The sequence below is a fragment of the Diaporthe citri genome (genome assembly GCF_014595645.1).
Source record: "Diaporthe citri strain NFHF-8-4 chromosome Unknown scaffold_20, whole genome shotgun sequence".
In the NCBI taxonomy this organism is placed as follows: Eukaryota; Fungi; Ascomycota; class Sordariomycetes; order Diaporthales; family Diaporthaceae; genus Diaporthe; species Diaporthe citri.
The window spans coordinates 131,410-148,157 of NW_025064865.1; the positions used below are offsets into that span (position 1 = coordinate 131,410).

The 16,748-nt window shown below is 55.7% G+C and overlaps 4 protein-coding genes across 4 annotated transcripts; 2 read left to right on the forward strand and 2 right to left on the reverse strand.

The window, feature by feature from the left end:
• Positions 1-6,249: 6,249 nt before the first annotated feature.
• On the forward strand, positions 6,250-7,324 carry INS49_007464 (uncharacterized protein; the record flags this gene model as incomplete). The annotated part of the gene is made up of 4 exons (XM_043168228.1): positions 6,250-6,706; positions 6,767-6,784; positions 6,863-6,979; positions 7,059-7,324. 4 exons carry the CDS (start codon positions 6,250-6,252, stop codon positions 7,322-7,324), a joined length of 858 nt encoding a protein of 285 aa, XP_043016904.1.
• A 313-nt stretch (positions 7,325-7,637) lies between these two features.
• On the reverse strand, positions 7,638-8,858 carry INS49_007465 (uncharacterized protein; the record flags this gene model as incomplete). The annotated part of the gene is made up of 1 exon (XM_043168229.1): positions 7,638-8,858. One exon carries the CDS (start codon positions 8,856-8,858, stop codon positions 7,638-7,640), a length of 1,221 nt encoding a protein of 406 aa, XP_043016905.1.
• A 712-nt stretch (positions 8,859-9,570) lies between these two features.
• On the forward strand, positions 9,571-12,913 carry INS49_007466 (uncharacterized protein; the record flags this gene model as incomplete). The annotated part of the gene is made up of 5 exons (XM_043168230.1): positions 9,571-9,664; positions 9,762-9,929; positions 10,017-10,349; positions 10,442-10,568; positions 10,735-12,913. The coding sequence occupies 5 exons, from the start codon at positions 9,571-9,573 to the stop codon at positions 12,911-12,913; spliced, it is 2,901 nt and encodes a 966-aa protein (XP_043016906.1).
• Positions 12,914-14,776: 1,863 nt separating this feature from the next.
• Positions 14,777-16,091, reverse strand: INS49_007467 (uncharacterized protein; the record flags this gene model as incomplete). Its single annotated transcript, XM_043168231.1, has 2 exons — positions 14,777-15,012; positions 15,728-16,091. The coding sequence occupies 2 exons, from the start codon at positions 16,089-16,091 to the stop codon at positions 14,777-14,779; spliced, it is 600 nt and encodes a 199-aa protein (XP_043016907.1).
• Between the last annotated feature and the right edge of the window lie 657 nt (positions 16,092-16,748).

Below are 16,748 nucleotides of genomic sequence, written 5' to 3' on the forward strand. Positions count from 1 at the left end.
GATTTGCCGGGTGTGTGATGCGATGGGGGGATTTTTTGGAAGGGGGCAGTAGGATGAACAGTGGACGGCAGACGGTGGTAGTGGACTTGGGACTTGGAGACAGAGAGACTGGGGCGGGATTGGCAGCTGGAGGCTTGGGTGTTGGGGGGGACGGGGTTCAGGTTACAGGGTCAGGTCAGTGGAGGGCAAGACTGATTGGGTGGGTGAGTGAGAGCGAGCAAGCGAGTGATTGAGTTGCCTGCTTGCCTGCTTGCTGGCTTCCTCTCTGTGCCCACTGCAGGGTTTATGATGCTGGGCCCGTGCAATTAAGAGATGGACGCCCTCTGCCGAGGGTGTGTCCAAAACGAGAGTGCAGTGTGTGAGGCAGTCAATATTGTGAGGAGAGGGTGTGTAAATAGAACAATGCGTCAAACAAAATGGGGCAAAACAGTGGAAGCAACGCGACAATGTTCATAATGGACCAAGGGTATACAAGAGGCCATTGAGCCAGAAAAAAGCAATGATTTTGGTGAGCAGGAGAAAAATAAACCAGAAACAACAGAGAGTACAATTCGGTGAAGTGAAGCGGAGGAGGATGGGATTGAGTTTGGATTGAGGTTGATACAGTTCAACTCAGCTCAACATAGCCGACGAAGGCGACACAAGACACAAAACAAGGTGGGAAAAGGCAGACCACAAGGAACTTTCCTGGCTCAAATAAGAGTGGCCAGTGAGCAGTGAGGAATGGGATGTGTGCTGTGATATGTAATGTGTAATGGGAGAGTGGTGAAGACGGTGTTATAAGTTGGGTGGGGGTGGATGAGCAGAGGCAGCCTGGCTGGCTGACTGACTGACTGACTGGAGATGGCAGCAGCGACAACAAGTGAGCAGTATCTATTGCATCAACACCATCAACACCAGCAACTTTGGCCAGTCCTCAGCAATCGTGTGTCAAACCGGGGCATCGGCACCAGGGTGGGATCCATCGAGGGAGAGGGACGCCCGACCAGGTGGGATTGCCTTACGAAGGGTTCGGACGTGCAGTGTGAGGACGCCCAGAGGGCCGGGGCCAGGGGCATGTGGGTGGCATGTGGCATGCGGCATTTGGCAGCAGAGGAAGTGAATGGGGGTTCTGGGTCTGGGTCTGGTCCAGTCGGTCATACATACGTACCGTATGTACCCAAGCAGCAACAAGCAGCAAGCGGCGACGGCGGCCGGCTGGGCTGGGCTGGGCTGGGCTGGGTTGGGTTGGATGAATTTGAGGGGGGCCCCTCGATTCGGTTCGTGATGGCCGAACGAACCGTGTGTGCGCGGCTGCGGGTAGGTAGGTGGGTGGGTGGGTGAGTGAGCGAGTGAGTGGACAGACAACAGGACAATCAATCAGACAGAGACTGGCAGGACAGTTTCACTGTCTAGACGAGCGTCAGAGAGGGCGGGCGGGTGACAGCGAGCGACTGAGTGGGCGAGTGATCCGTTCAGTGCTGCCCAGCCAGGTGGTGCGTGGGTGCGTGTCCGAGTCTGATTGTACGAGAGTGTGCGAGTGTGCAGGCAGGGTGTCAGTGCCAGGCAGCCAGGCGCAAGGCAGTCAAATCAATCAGTCAGACAATCTCTCTCTCGCTCTGCTGCGCTGAATGACAGGCCGACCAAGACAGAGAGGCTGAGGGCGGACTAGGACGGACGGACAGGAGGGACTGGGCTGGGGGGAAACAGGACGGATGGTCGAGTCGAATCCTGCTCCGGCCCTGCCCTGCTCCTGCCTCGCCTCGCCTCGCCTCGCTTCTTGCGCCCGCCCCACTCCCGCTCCTGCCACCTCGATTTTTCGTCCTCTCTGCCTCTCTTGCCTCGCTGCTGGCGGGCTCCTGCCGCTGGCGCTACCCCTGCCCGATGTCAGAAGCAGACTAGCGTTTGAGCTAGATCGTTTCCGGAGGCGGCCAATCAGGGATAACTGTACCCCTGCACTGGATCGGCAGGTCCCACGTTTTCTTGTGCCGAGCCAATCCGCCTGGCCTGATCGGGACCGCACCTGCACCTCAAAGCCAGGCCGTGCTGTCCTGCTGCGTCGCGTACCTCTGAATGGCTTCATTCTTCTCATCGACATGGGAATAAGGCCGCCCAGCAACCATGCTGGCCTTGATGAATATAGAGGTGACAGAACAGGAAAGGAGAGCAACCGACCATACAAACCAACCCTTCAAATTTATTTGAACTGACTTGAGTACTCCCTTCGCTGTTATGGCAACTTCCAATGTGGCGATGTCGCGTGTTATTCCATCTGTTGTCGTTGCTGCATCAGGGATTCCGAGGCGCAAGAAATTCCAGGGTCCTGAGCCCGACGTGTTCCCGTGATAACTGTTGCTGCGACCGCGATCCACGAACAGATCAAGACCATGGCACAACTGCTGACCTGACGATGACTATTGAACTAGAGCGCCAGCCACACCACGCGTCTTCGTCTTTGGACGTCTCCAAGCAGGGCCCAGCTGAGGGTTCAGAACCAGATTGCCAGTTCGAGCCGCAGATGAACAAGCGATGATGGTGAGCACCGTTGGAAATCCTCGGCCGTGGCAGAAATGTTGAGCTGGCCAACAGGCGCGGCGCAGACCAAGAGCAGGAGATGGCTTCTCCCTTGGCCAATTCGATACTGAAAGTAAACCACCCAAAAGGGGTGCTTTGGTGTGGTGTGGTGGCCGAGTAGCAGCTCTCTCGGACCTTGTTTGACGTGGGACGGACTTGCTCGATTCGGTCCTAAGACGGCATCCTTCTTGATGCTGCCGGTGGTTTCCTGACAATCCTCCCCAGTCTGCTGCGAATTTGTTGGCAGGCTGCTACAGTGATTCCGTCCAGTCCATCACTGCGTTAAAGCCAACTCATGGGGACAAATCCCTAAGTCTGGACGTTGTGAGGCAGGCGTGCAGAGACAGGGAGACAGGCTTCGGGTCCGATATGAATGCCTATCTAGCGCATGTAGCCTGCCGGATAGCGACATCGAGGGTATGCAAGGTTCACCGGCACGCGCCAGTAGCGCCAGACCGTGTGTCCAATGCATGGGGGTACCCTGTGTGTGGTGCGCAGCATGCAGGTGGCAGGCGGCAACAATCTGTCTGCCCCGTTGTGTTGCCGGTGGGTGGTGGTGGTGGTGCTGTTGTTGGCCTGGTGGAAATCGATGCCCGTTTCTGCACCACCAGAAATCTGGAGGAAGATGGACAGGCCAACTCGGCATTCCGGCTGGGAGGACCGCAGGATCGAATCGAGGTGAAACAAAACAATAACAGGGAGGAGTGTCCGGGTCAGCAAGTGAGAGAAAGCGAGAGTAAGAGAGGGGGCGACAAGTCTCGCTGTGTCTGGGCATCTCCTTTGATCTTCCAGCGCACTTTATCGAGGGCGGGCGCTGGCCAAAGCGTTGGTGGAGTTTAGGTCATGCCGGAGGTAAACTTGGCCTGATGGCTTTTCGAGTGCCCCCCCGCTCTCGCCTGTCAGTGCCTGCATTTCGTTGCTTTGCCAGTCGATTTGCATGCCGTGCTGTGCTGTGCTGTGCTGATCTGTTTTGAGGGTGTCCGGCTGCGGCTGGTCTTGGGTGGTCTGGCTGGCTGGGTCCGCCCATGTCATTCTCCCACACTTCCATTCCAGCCGTGGTGGCAATCCGGCGACTTTTCTCCCCCATGTGCCGGGATTTCAGATTTCAGTCAGGCAGACCATCGTTGTCTCCCCCATTTCTCAACCGTGAGAATCATGAGAGAGGCTTGAGAAGTGCCCGTCTTTTCCGTCATCTGGTCAATGTTGACTCTGGCCGTCGGGCTCTGTCATTTCGTCCCCCCGGCACCACAGGGCTGAAGGGGGGGGGGGTTCGTCCTCTGCTGCTGCTGGCTAGAACCGGTGTGCTGAATGAATCGGGGAACATGGCAGTGGTGGCAACAAACGGCAACAGAACAACAACGAGAGGGTCAGAGAAGGGCAGACGATGTGGGAAGAGGGCAGGAAACGATGACATGAGAGAAAAGGGCGAAATGAATGAGAGACGAGGGGTGGAAGTGGGCAGTTGGGCCGGTTTATGTGTCTCGAGGGCAGGTATCTGGTACATCGGGGCTAGTAGCAGCAACGACAACGAGAAGGCACCACCCATGTGCTGCTTGCTGCTGCTGCCGCCGCCGCTCTGCTCTGCTCTGCTCTGAGGCGTGCCTGTGTGCCTCTGTGTGCTCTTCTTTTTTTCCCACCTCCTCTCCATTCATTGACCACCCTTCATCTGTTGTTCCCTTTCTCTCGAAACAGACAGACCTGCTGGCTAAATGAGCCCCGTTTCCCTCCATTGTTCTGTCGTCATCTGCCATCTGTTGGGCTGTTTCGGCCGGCCCCTCAAAGCTGAAGCATCCATCCATCCCTCGGTCAACAGAGTTCGTGATCTCCATTTTTCCCTCGGCAGCTCTCTGGACTCGCTCTCTCTTTCTCTCTCTTGCCCTCTCCCTTCCCCACCCTCGTGTGTTGTAAATGCTGATGAGCTGGCTGCTACCGGAATGGCACAGCTTGATTGCCTTACTTTCTCTGTGATCCAACGGTTTCCAATACTCCCATGATCATCTCTGTCATGGCTGTTGTGGCTGCACCAACGCCTAATTTTACGCAGTAGTCTTCACACACACACACCAAACGTACCCCCGGCACCCCAGTCTCCATCTCACAGTACCCATCAGTCTCCTCCTCCGTCCCCGCTCCTGGGATCGTGGCTTGACGGACCCCACGGCTTTCCACCCTCAACCCAATTAATCAATCAATGGGCCTCTGGAAAAGGCCGACCTCTCCGAGAAACGCCATGACGAGACTCACCAAGACCACACCGAGTAATGCCATCTGCCCTAGGGATCCCACTGCATTGCGTCGTTGGGCAGACAGAACTGCACAGCACATGCATGTTCACATTCAGCCCATCCGCCAACCTGGTCCAACCCATCATCTTAAGACGCCATTTTGGAGCAGTGGCTCTGATTTGGAGGTCAACAGCTCGACTGGCCATTCTCTTGGCACGTAGACCACGTTTTTTAAATGCCAGTTTAACCTTCACAAATGTAACGCTTTCTTCTCCTACTGACCGCTTCTCTTCTTTTCCCTGAGGACTCATGCCCAACCTCGCTTTAAAGTGAGGCTATCCATGCCGCACCTGGACATGACCTGACCAGCTTGTTTCACCACACCGACAAGCATTTGTTTGACAGACGACCCCAAAGTTAAGGATCGCCAGAGGTTATGCTACATAACAGCCCGCGGAGAGGGGAGGAGATGGGCTGAAACGAAATATCAGCCTGTGATGCAGATCTGCTGTGCGTCCCTGGACCGGGCCCCACGGTCTTGAGTGCTTCGGTCTTGAGTCCAAATTCTGGGTGCTGCTTTTGGTTTTGTTCCCATTCCCACCCGGCTTCCAACCCGAACAGGCACGAGGATGGCGCAAGCGGTCGAGCCAGGGCGTAGGGCGCTTGTCTCATGCTATACCTGCTAGTTGATTCGCCTTTTCTGTCTGACTGTCACGGTACGGTATCGCAAATGTAGACTTACAAAGTCAGCCGTCAACCAGCCAAGCAGGGGCCCGTCAACCCGTGAAATCACGGCTTGTAACACACACACAGGGATGGGAAGGAGGGGAATGACTTCCATTGTCGTGTCACCAGCCGAGCACAGGCTCTTCTTCACAGTTCACAGTGTGACCCCCCGGCTGCCGGGCCGTCGACTGGTGGAGGAGCCCGCTCGTCCCTTGCGGGATCCTTGGATCTTGACCGTTACGGATAAAGCGAGGCAGTCGATAATTTACCGATTCATGGTATGACAATCGAGGTCTAACACGAGCTTGAATTAGAAGAGTTATATAGCGTATATTCTCCTGCCTTCTGAGAGGTCTCCATACATGGGTTCCGTACCAATGCACACCTCGAAAAGACTCCTCAGTGTGACCAGCCAGCGCAACGCGGAGCATACGCTGCAGACACTCTCAGGTGGATAGCATCCCATCTGATAACCTCAAATTTGTCAAATTTTTGAAATAATATCTATTGTGGAATACGTTCACGCAGGACAGCCTCATGCGTGTTGGAGGACAATATGCTAGAATGTGTCTAGGTTGTGCCCATCCTGCTTGTGTGGCCCAAGCTTTCACCAGGGATGTTGGCCCAAGGCGACCATGCAAGCGACACTACCTAGAGTGCCAGCTACCTAACCTTGATGTCCGTCAATCGACAGTGCTGCAAATTCGAAGCCCATACTCGCTGAGGAGGAGTAGATCATCTCAAAATGCCGCCGAAGAGGAAGTCCGGCGAGACAGACGGCACAGTGGGCGACGTGCAGCCTCGCCGGTCCACGCGTCAGCGCACGTCAACCACACAAGCTCGCGAGGCTGCTGCAGCCAGTGAGTCTGTGACGCCAAAGAAGGCCGGGAAGCCCGCCGCGGTGAAGAAGGCAGCGCCCAAGGCCAAGCAGAAGGGAAGGCAAGGGGACGAAAACGAGGATGACGCCGACCGGCAGCCTGCACCACCATCTGACGGCAAAACGAAGCAAACCAACGATGTCAGGGCTGTTAAGACACAGTCAAAATCAACAGCGGCGGGGGCGGAGTCCAAGGAAGTGAAGGATCCGGGCAAGCAGTACTGGCTGATGAAGGCTGAGCCCGAGTCGCGCATCGAGAACGGCGTGGACGTAAGGTTCTCTATCGACGACCTGGCGGCTAAGAGCGAGCCTGAGCCATGGGACGGTACGGTTCTCAAGTTCTCACTCACGGATTCATACAACTGACAGAGGAGTCTTAACACAGGTATCAGAAATTTCGTTGGTATGGATTTTTACCAAATCTGAGGCAGTGAGAAGATCGCCTTGAATGCATCGCTAACAGAACGCTGGGCCCCAACAGCCCGGAACAACCTCCGCGCCATGAAGAAGGGCGACCTCGCCTTCTTCTACCACTCCAACTGCAAGGAACCGGGCATCGCAGGAACAATGGAGATTGTGCAGGAGCACTCGCCCGACCGTATGTATTCTTTTACTCCTTGATATGACCATCTCCCAGTCTTGGGCGTCATCTAACGAACAATCCCTTCCCCTTACAGTCACTGCCCACGACCCGAAATGCCCCTACTACGACCCCAAGTCCAAGCCGTCCGACCCCAAGTGGAGCGTCGTGCACGTCGAGTTCCGCTCCAAGTTCCCGGTGCCCATCGGGCTGAAGGAGCTGCGCGCCATGGGCGGGCCTGGTGGGCCGCTGGAGGACATGCAGATGCTGAAGCAGTCCCGGCTGAGCGTGAGCAGGGTGAGTGCGGAGGAGTGGAAGCACCTGGTCGGCGTGGCGGAGGAAAAGGCCCAGGCTGGGGCGTGATGGCGGTTCAGACCCAGCCGCCGGGGTGGGGCGATAGTATCGGCACAGCTCGCAGGGACTGACTCGACCAGCCAGTCGTAGATTAACCCTCCAGCAGGACAATCTCCAGTGCGACCACCTCCTATGTCTTTTGTTATATCTTGTCCACAACTACACATAGGTATCTGCGCATAGATGGGTACCTGTCAAGCCTTTGCGGCCTCTGCAAGCTGGAATGAGATGGTTATGACAATGATATATGCCTAGATGCCTGGGACAGGCACGTAGGCTGCGATGCAAACATGCCAGTCGCATGTAGATAAGCGATGGTCGCTCAGGCATTATCAAGCTTGCGCTTGGTGTGTTCGAGTACGGTGCGGACATTGTCGTCCAGATCAGTCCTCTTGAGGATGGGCTTGATCCATGCCACTGTCTTGGCTGCCAGCTTGCCCTTGTCCTCGGTCGTCTCTGTCTGTGCCTTGAGTCTTGCCAGAACCTCGCGCAACGCCCTCGGGAACTCGACTGTCGTGACATCGACACCAACCAGTGGTTGCCGGACAACACAGCCACACGTGGCCGGGTGTCTTGGGTACTCGTCGACCATGACATCCAGGACGTGCTGGATGATGGCAGGCTGGGCCAAGACGGCTGTAAAGGTTGCGAACATGTCGAAGAAGGCCTCGGCAGCGGGTGCGCTGAAAAAAGGTTGTTTCCTGGCAACATCGAAGACGGCCTTGGGAATGGCGCCCTGTAGGGCGGGGCTCTTCTCGAGCTTCTTGATTGCCTCGTCTGAGAAGACCTTCCTTGCCTCCTTGGCTTTCTTGTTGTTCTCGTCTGCCATCGGGTCGGGCAGGATCTCCTTGTCTTCAAACTCTTCATCGTCCGACTCGTCGTCTCCGAAGCGCAGGACGTCACCGTCCTCGACTGTCTCCTCGGCGCGAGCTCCCTTGAGCCCCTTCTTGCCGCCCTTCTTCTTCTCCATCTTGGCCAGCCACTCCATCTCGACGCGGGCGTACTCCACCCACAGGTCGACGGTCGAGTTGCAGAAGCGGCAGCCCCTCATGAACATGCCTCGCGCGCCCTCCATGTCGCCGTCGCTGGCTGCACGCCTCCCAGCCCTGGCCCACAGGCCGGGGTTGATGGGGTGCATCCTCAGGGCCCTGGTCATGATCTTCCTCCACCTCTTGGTGGCCTTGACGCGCGCGGCATAATCCAGGTAGTCGGTCCACAGGTCGAGGCTCCCCGGGTGCCTGAAGACGGCGCGCTCGTAGATGTTGAAGACGCGGGCATTGCTGGCGTGGGAGGTGGAGTGCTTGATCTTCTTGCGGAGGCACCTCTTGGCGCGCAGCTTGTCGAGGGACAGCTCCCAGGCGACATAGGACTGGAAGTGGTGGGGCTTGCAGCCGGGGCCGAGGACGAGGTGCTCGAAGTCGGTGCGCTTGGAGACGAGGGTGCGGATCTCGTCCTTGGAGAAGATCTCCTTTTCCTCGAACTCTCGCAGCTGGGGCACCGCGCGCTCGAGGTGGAAGCGCGCCTTTTCGGCGACGTTGGCCATATCGGTGGGGTGTGTGAAATGGAGGCCAGCGGTGGTGTATGTTTCGTCCGTGAGTAGCGGAGGTGGTACTTGAAGTGGGAGTCGTGGTCGTGGTCGTGGTACCGGAGGAGTGTGGTATCGCGATGCTTTTTGGTGGTGTTGAAAAGTCAAAGTCGAGGATGGGCGTTCTGAACTTTTTAGTGGGGCTTGCGAGGTGGGGACCCCCGAGAGAGACGGACTGGGGTGGTGCCTGACCTAGAGGGAGCTAGCGGGCCAGAGGAGGGGGTTCCTGGTGGGAGGATCTGCGGCTTGCTGCCCGCTGAGTGGACTGACCGGTGACCCAGCCTGCCGAGGCTGGGCGGAGCTATGAGACGCGCCCGGCACCGATCAGCCTGCCCGAGGGAGGATCGATCAGCTCTGCTTACTTTTTGTGAGGCATTGTGCCATGTAACTGCGTATCCATGCCTGCATCCCTGTACCCAAGCACCCCAAGCTGTCGCTTGTTGACTGAATGACATTCCGTGATCTGATCTGATCTGATCCGACTGTTCCTGCGCCGCATTTCCTCCAGCCATCCAGCCTCTCAAACTCTTTTCTCCCCTCCACCCCTCCTCCTCCACCACGACTACTCTCCTGCTCTTGCTGCTGCTCATCTATCTGGTGTCTCTTTCTTGTGTCTTGGTTCCAATTGTACTCTCTGTCCCATGCCCCTCTGATCGGCGACCCCTCCAAAATGGCGACGTCCAGGTACAAAGACAAGGACGGCGGCGTGCTCTTCTCCTTCAGTGGAGTCTGGATCAGCTGGCTGCATACCATCCTCGCATACTGTACGCCCAGCCTCTCCCTCCTCTCCCGGAGCTGGAGCTGTCACTGATCCAGCTGGATGACTGGGAGACTGGTTGACTGACTCACTTACTCTTCCAGCTGCCTTCCTCAGCGCATTGGTCGTCGGCATCTCGCTCCACTACCACAAGATCGTCCAGAACGAATGGTTCGGATATCCGCAGGAGTGGTTCCCCTCCGTCTCCGCCACGATAGGCGACCGCTATCCCGAGCGATCCTTCTTCCAGCTGTTTATCGCATTAACCTCTGGTCAGTCTGCACGGAATTTCCGGTCCAAAGACACTCAATTGCGCCCAGAAAACCCCAGAAATTCACGAGACTGATTTGTTCCGGCAGGTCCGAGATTCGCCCTTGTCGCCTTCTGGTACCTCCTTTCGCGCAGGCCCGGCCACAAGCTGCCCGCCTTAGTCGCCTTCTGGGGCGTCTTCCGAACACTCACCTGCGGCGGCTGGACCTATATCACCTCCACCGACGACCATGACTGGCACGACATCTTCATGATCTCCTACCTGCTGGCCACCATACCCTGGACTTTTGGGTGCATCGCCCTCAGCCCGCCCAACCCGACTGCGATCAAGTACAGGAAATACGTGTCGGGCACGTTCTACGGCAGCATCATCCCCCTCATTTACTTCTTTATCCAGCACAAGGTGCACAAGGTGCCAGGAGGTATGTCAAGAAAAGAAATGTGCCCTGAGGAAAAGCCCGGCACAGTCTGGGAAAGAAAACAGAACAACCACTGACTGACATGCGCCGAACAGCCTACACAACCTATGCCTTCTTCGAGTGGTCCCTCGTCCTTCTCGACGTCGCATTCGACGCAGTCACCGCCCTGGATTTCGACTCGTTCGAGGTGGTCATCAGGGACATCAAAGGAGTCAGCAAGGGGTATGTCCAATGGCTTCCCAAGTAGATCTCAAAAAGATGAAAAGAGGGAGCAAGTACCAACGACCCCGCCTTGTTACTGTACATGTCAGCGTACACGTACACACTGCGGATGATGATACGCGTCCCGGTGACCGAGTTGGTTCTAAATGTCGTGTTTCTCTTCTAGTGCCAACTCCTCGTCTGTGCCCTCGGCTGTGCTTGAGAAGGAGAAGGAAAAGGCCACCGCTGGCGTCTCCACCCTGCCCTTCGGCACCAACGCCGCCCTCGACATTGTCGCCGACGTCTACCATGGCTTCGTCTTCTGGTCCATCCTCACCAGCCTGGGCGTTCTGGTCTGGTACTTCCCGCTATGGTACATGGGCATCTCCGGCTACGAGGCATTCGTCATGTCCACTGTCTCGCCTTTCCTGCTGGGTATAGCACCACTAAGGACGCTGGTCGTCCGCAACCTGCGCATCGTCCACCTGCTGTCGCTGTCTGGCCTGCTGGCCTTCCTGGTCCCCGGCCCTGTGGGCCGTCTCAGCGCTGTCGGTTTTGCGGTATGGATGCAGTGCCTGGCTTGGGCCGCCACTTTCTACGCCGACTCCGTCCACGAGGGCAGGCTCGAGTCCAGGATCATGGCCTGGATGGCCGGCCTGCTCGTGTCAAGCATCGCGAAATTCATGTGGCAGACAAACAACCCCATCTGGCCCATTATGCATGGAGCCAACGGCGGATGGAACTACACCGCACTGTTCCTCGCTGTTCCTGCTGCTCTAAGGTTCACCCGGCGTGGAGTCCTGAGCGGCGGGGACAACAGCTCAAGGAAGGACGGCTCGGCGGTGCTCTCAGCACTCAGCATAGGTGGTCTGCTGTTCGGACTGCATTCCCTCCTGTCCGACAGCAGCACCATGATCCTCTGGGTCTGGGACGGGTACCCCATCCGAGGTCCCACCGCCAACACGTCCGCCTGGTACACCATTTGGGCAATGACTGGAGGCCTGCTCCTCGGTCTATTCCGCCCACAGGTGGTCAACACCTACGGCTTCTACGCGTTTGGCTGTGTCGGCGGCGCGATCCTGACATACTCCAGCCACTGGTTTGGCTACCTCGGTGCACTTATCACCGCCACCTTCTTGATGGCCATCTCCCATCCCCTGATCACCAATGCAGCCAAGAAAAGCCCCGCCGTCACCTTTGGCCTGGGCTTCTTCGTCTACAACTTCCTGGTGCTCTTCCATGTCTGGGTTGTTGCATATGCCTTCGTGCCCGGCGGCCCCCTCGTCCGCGAGCATACCGACTGGGTCATGCTCACCACGTTCCTGCTGATTGGCGCTGGCTTCTTGGACATCAACAGAATCAACTCGTCCAAGAAAGCCGGAAAGCGGCCCATCAGGAACAACTCGTCCCCGAAACCCCATCGCAGGTACCATCTCTCGATCCTCGGCGTGTTGAACCTGCTCTTCCTCGGCGCAGCCTTCCTCCGCTTCCCCACCAACGACTACAAGCCCTATCATGGCGATGCGAACCTCATCACCGCGGGCATCTGGACCATTCATTTCTCACTTGACAACGACATGTGGAGCTCCGAGGTCCGCATGCGCAACCTGATCAAGGAGTTGGAGATCGACGTCATCGGCCTGTTGGAGAGCGACCTCCAGCGCATCATCATGGGCAACCGTGACACGACCCAGTACCTCGCCGAGGACCTCGGCATGTATGTCGACTACGGCCCGGGCCCGAACAAGCACACATGGGGCGCCGCCCTGCTGTCCAAGTTCCCGATTGTCAACTCGACACATCATCTTCTGCCCAGCCCCGTGGGAGAGCTAGCTCCCGCAATCCACGCAACGCTGGACGCCTACGGCACGCTGGTGGACGTCTTCGTGTTCCACTCCGGTCAGGAGGAGGACCCCGAAGACCGGCGTCTGCAGACAGAGTACCTGTCCAAGCTCATGGGCTCGACCGACCGGCCCTCCATTTTGCTCTCCTACCTGGTCACCAAGCCCGGCGAGGGCAACTACAACACGTACGTCTCCGATGTGAGCGGCATGCACGACATCGACCCGACGGACTGGGACCGGTGGTGCGAGTATATCCTATACAAAGGGCTGAAGCGGACGGGCTATGCGCGGGTGAGCCGCAGCACAATCACGGACACGGAGCTGCAGGTGGGCAAGTTCGTGGTGCCGCGCACAGAAGAGGAGAAGGGAGGATTCCTCGCTGCCGAAGAGGACAGGAGGGACAGGAGGGTGAAGGAGGCAGAGATCGAGGAGTCGAGGAGGTTCCCTGCGCTATTTAGGGGCAAGGGGCAACGCGGACACAGATACCACGTTTTCAACGAGCCGCGGTATTATAATTTCTAGACATGTAGCTGATGGCTTAGGAATGATGGCTATGACTTAATGAGGAGGATGGTTGTTGGAAATTGGCGGGGGGGAAATTGGCACCTCAATGAGGGCCGAGGCTTGAGATAAGCCTTTATTCTGTAATTTTGATGTATGGCAGATGATCAATGCTGAAACTTCGCACAGCGAAATGTGCCACGCTCAATGTCTTGCACATTCTCAGGCAGTCATGCCATTTTGACAATCATAAAAACCTTGTAAAAGGAAGCAGTACTACATATAAGTACCTAGAGATGCCACAATATCACTCACGAGCAGCCACTGGATAGTAAATACAGACTTAGCAGAGTTGACACCATGTAAAGCAACCCAAACCGTTGATTAATTACGACTAGAACTATTCCTGTAACGAAGGCGGCACAATTCTGTCTATATCAGAACAAAGACGCAGGCCGGGCAAAGGGCTTAGGCAGACTTCCTCCTGCGGGCCACGTAGCGTTCAATAACAATGTCGAGGCACGAAGCGCGCCTCGCCTCCACTGCATTGCGGTCACGGTCCAAGTTGGCCAGGCAGTCCTTCAAAGCCCGAACGGCCGGGGGTCTCTTCCCGCTCGGGCAGAGTGCCGCGTTCGCCCCGGGTATTGGAATCGGGGCGGCACCATTTGCAGTCTTCAACCAAGAAACAGACGCTCCTCGAGGGCTGGCGCGCGCTTCTGTCGGCCCTGGCCCTGTGTGTCTCTAGTGCCGGGCCCACGTCTTCCAGCTCGACACCTACCTCATAGGGGCCTCCACTGAAGTGAGTCTCCTCGGCTGTGGTGGTTGAAACGTCACGGACGCTGGAGGATGAGGTGGTCTTGTTGGAGCTCATACTTGCCGGTCTTTGGTTGAGTTGAAAGTATGTCTGATGAGAAGAGGGCGGTTGTATTAAAACGTGTGTCTTTCTCAAGTGACAAGTCAATCAACTATTGATGAAACAGCTGGAAAGACCAATACTCGAAGTCGATACGTGTGTGTTTTTAAATATTCAATGACTTGCATCTTGGTTGGTGCTCCTCACAACGCACTCATTGTCGGCCTGACAATGGCTTGTGTTGCGAGGTTTGTCCTCGGTCCATCTTTTGTTTGGAATACAAAGCTTTATTGACCGTCGCATGTTCCACTCTTTGTAATACTAGCTGCTCACTCAACAGACTTTTAAAAGACATGCAACTGCCCCTAGCATCCGAAGTGTCACAGTTAACGTCGACGCTATCTACTAATTTGCTCAGCGTCGAACGTAGGAGGGCACTAGATGCTTTTAACATTTCCTTTCGTTTGACACGTTTCCGCATTCTTATTGCCAATGACTTATACAGAAGATGATCTTGGAAATACAAGAGATGGAATCATGATCTGGATGAATTGCGAGAGCATTAAGTCCAGCGAGGGGAAGTGCTTATGGGAACATCGGGATTTTAGGCCTAAAAACAAAATAGTAGTGATCAGTTATTATCTTTATCAATTAACCTATAGGACAATCGTTATTGCGCATGGTAGACCGAGAGGATAGACGAGAGGTTGGGTGGCAACTGTTGTGGTAACCATTTGCATAGGTCTTGTTACGTTTCGGAGCCCCTACCTAGGTATTCTTCAAAGGCCACCCACCAATATCAGCAAGAGTCTGCCTAGCGATCAGAAATGGAACTTCAGTCAAGTGTTTATGGATACAAAGTAATTAACCAAAAGTCCTATTGAACTACCTACTGCTAAATCAAAATCCTCCACCACTAGGAGAACACCCAGTATCAATCCCGAGAAAACAGACCGCAAAATGCAACAGACTGTCTACACGTCTCCGCTAGAAAGAATCAAGAGAGGCCGCGGGACGCGAGGATCAGCGCCTCAGATCTGGCCGGGAAAGCTCAAACTGCACCACTGGCAGTGCTTGCCGTGGAAGCAGTCGTCTTCGTGCCCTCCCTCTTCGGGATCCTGGCGCTCCTTCTCCTCGATCTCAGCCTTGGTCGGAACGTCGGCGTGGTCTTCTGCGCGGCGGACGGCGGGCGAGGCGTCATGATTGCCGGAAGACTGGCCCTTCTTGGGCTGAGCGGTGGATACGTTGGAGCCCATGGCTGCTGGTGCTTATGAATGAAGAGTTTTTCTGTAATGTGGACAAGGTGAGTCTCGATGCTATTCCTTTTCCTCAAGCAGTAGATAGTTGTGGTGGCGGGGAAGGATGTGATCGATGGATAGGAAGGGAATCCTCATGTCTTTAAATATCCTACGACGAGTAGTCACTCAGCCCAGGCTAACAAGGTGTACTTTGCCCGTGTATCGTGTCTTTGGTCTTGAATTCGTTTAGACACAAAGCTTCGTTAATAGCTTTATTATTAAGTCTCCTTTACCACAGCTAAGTCCTCAGCAGCAAATACAATCACATTGTTGCTGAAAACAAAGAATTTTATCGCATTGAGCAGCAACCACTTAGATCTGCCCGTCCAAGGTGCACCAAGTACACTGCTTTCCATGGTAGCAGTCCTCCTTGTGTCCTCCCTCGGCATCCTGGCGCTCCTTGCGCCCAATTTCTTTGCTTAGTTCATACTGACACCCAGACAAGTGTCCACAGAGAAGCGAACCGGTGCAACTTAAGCCAATGAGGTTATTTGAAGCTGCATCACGACGGACTCGCTATTCCTGCTGTCCGAATTTTCCCGCATCGGGCCCGTCGATTCCTCCGCCTCACCAAAGTTCAAGCCGAGCAAACCAGATAGACTCAACAGATGGTGGGACACCCACAGCGGCCGCAATAACTTGGAGGAAAAGCCTGTCCACAAGCATATGACTGCTTGCAGTCACTGTCCTTAGTGCAGGGATACCAATTCCCGTGGCCCTCGTCGCCCTTTGCAGTCCAGCACCATGCTCCAAAGTTCTGACCTATTATCACATCGATCCCGTGGCAGTCTTTCCAGCAGTATCCGTCTGAGCACCCAGACAAACGGCCGCCGTGGCCGCCACAACCGCCACCGCGCTTGGCCAGCCCTGGGCCAGCCTGACGGCCTAGAGGGTGGTCGGCGCATTTCCGAACGTCGCTTGCATTTACGCCCGCGGGGAGCTTGGCCTCGTCCACCACCATCAGACCCAGACTGCCGCAATCGTCTTCGTCAGCGGAGAAACCCGTGGCGATGGCGGTGGTGAGGAGGATGGCCGTGCCGAGCTTCATCGTGTATTGGATGTTGCAGTGGGGGGGGGGGCATGGGATTGTGTATTTGTGTGATCGTGGGATCGTATGACCAAGATGCCAATTCTGGATACTTGAGAACTTGGAGAACAATATCGTACAGAAGTCAAGGATACAGCTTTGTATTTGTCCACTTGGGGCAAGTCGTGTTCGTGTGTTGCCTGAGCCACAGGGCGAAGGCATCTCGACACAGTGCTTGGCGGTGTCAAACTAGGTTGAGACGGTGATTAGAGATGGCTTTGGCCTTGATGGCATCGTCCTCGATGGCACGAATGCCACCGGAGACTAGGCACGGCCTAACTCTAAGACTTTTGGTGCGAAATGGTGGCCTCTAACACAACACTGGTTTGCAGAAGTAGATTGAATAGTCATTGTCTAGAGCCTTGCATAGCGAAAGTCACTGTTACCTACAACCCATATTCTCTCGTGTCCCAGTGGGGCATTTACTGTCGTTCCGGATTAGTAGAGGAACTTAGAGAATACAAATAGTCTATAGAATTCAAGTATGCAAGTTTGGATAGAACTTTGGGACTGCTACTTGAGACTTCTTTACTATCTTGGGAGACACAGCCGTGGGTTGACAGCCCCTATTTATGCCCATCTGGCGAGGTGTTGAGGCTCTCGCATCTCTACACTCGC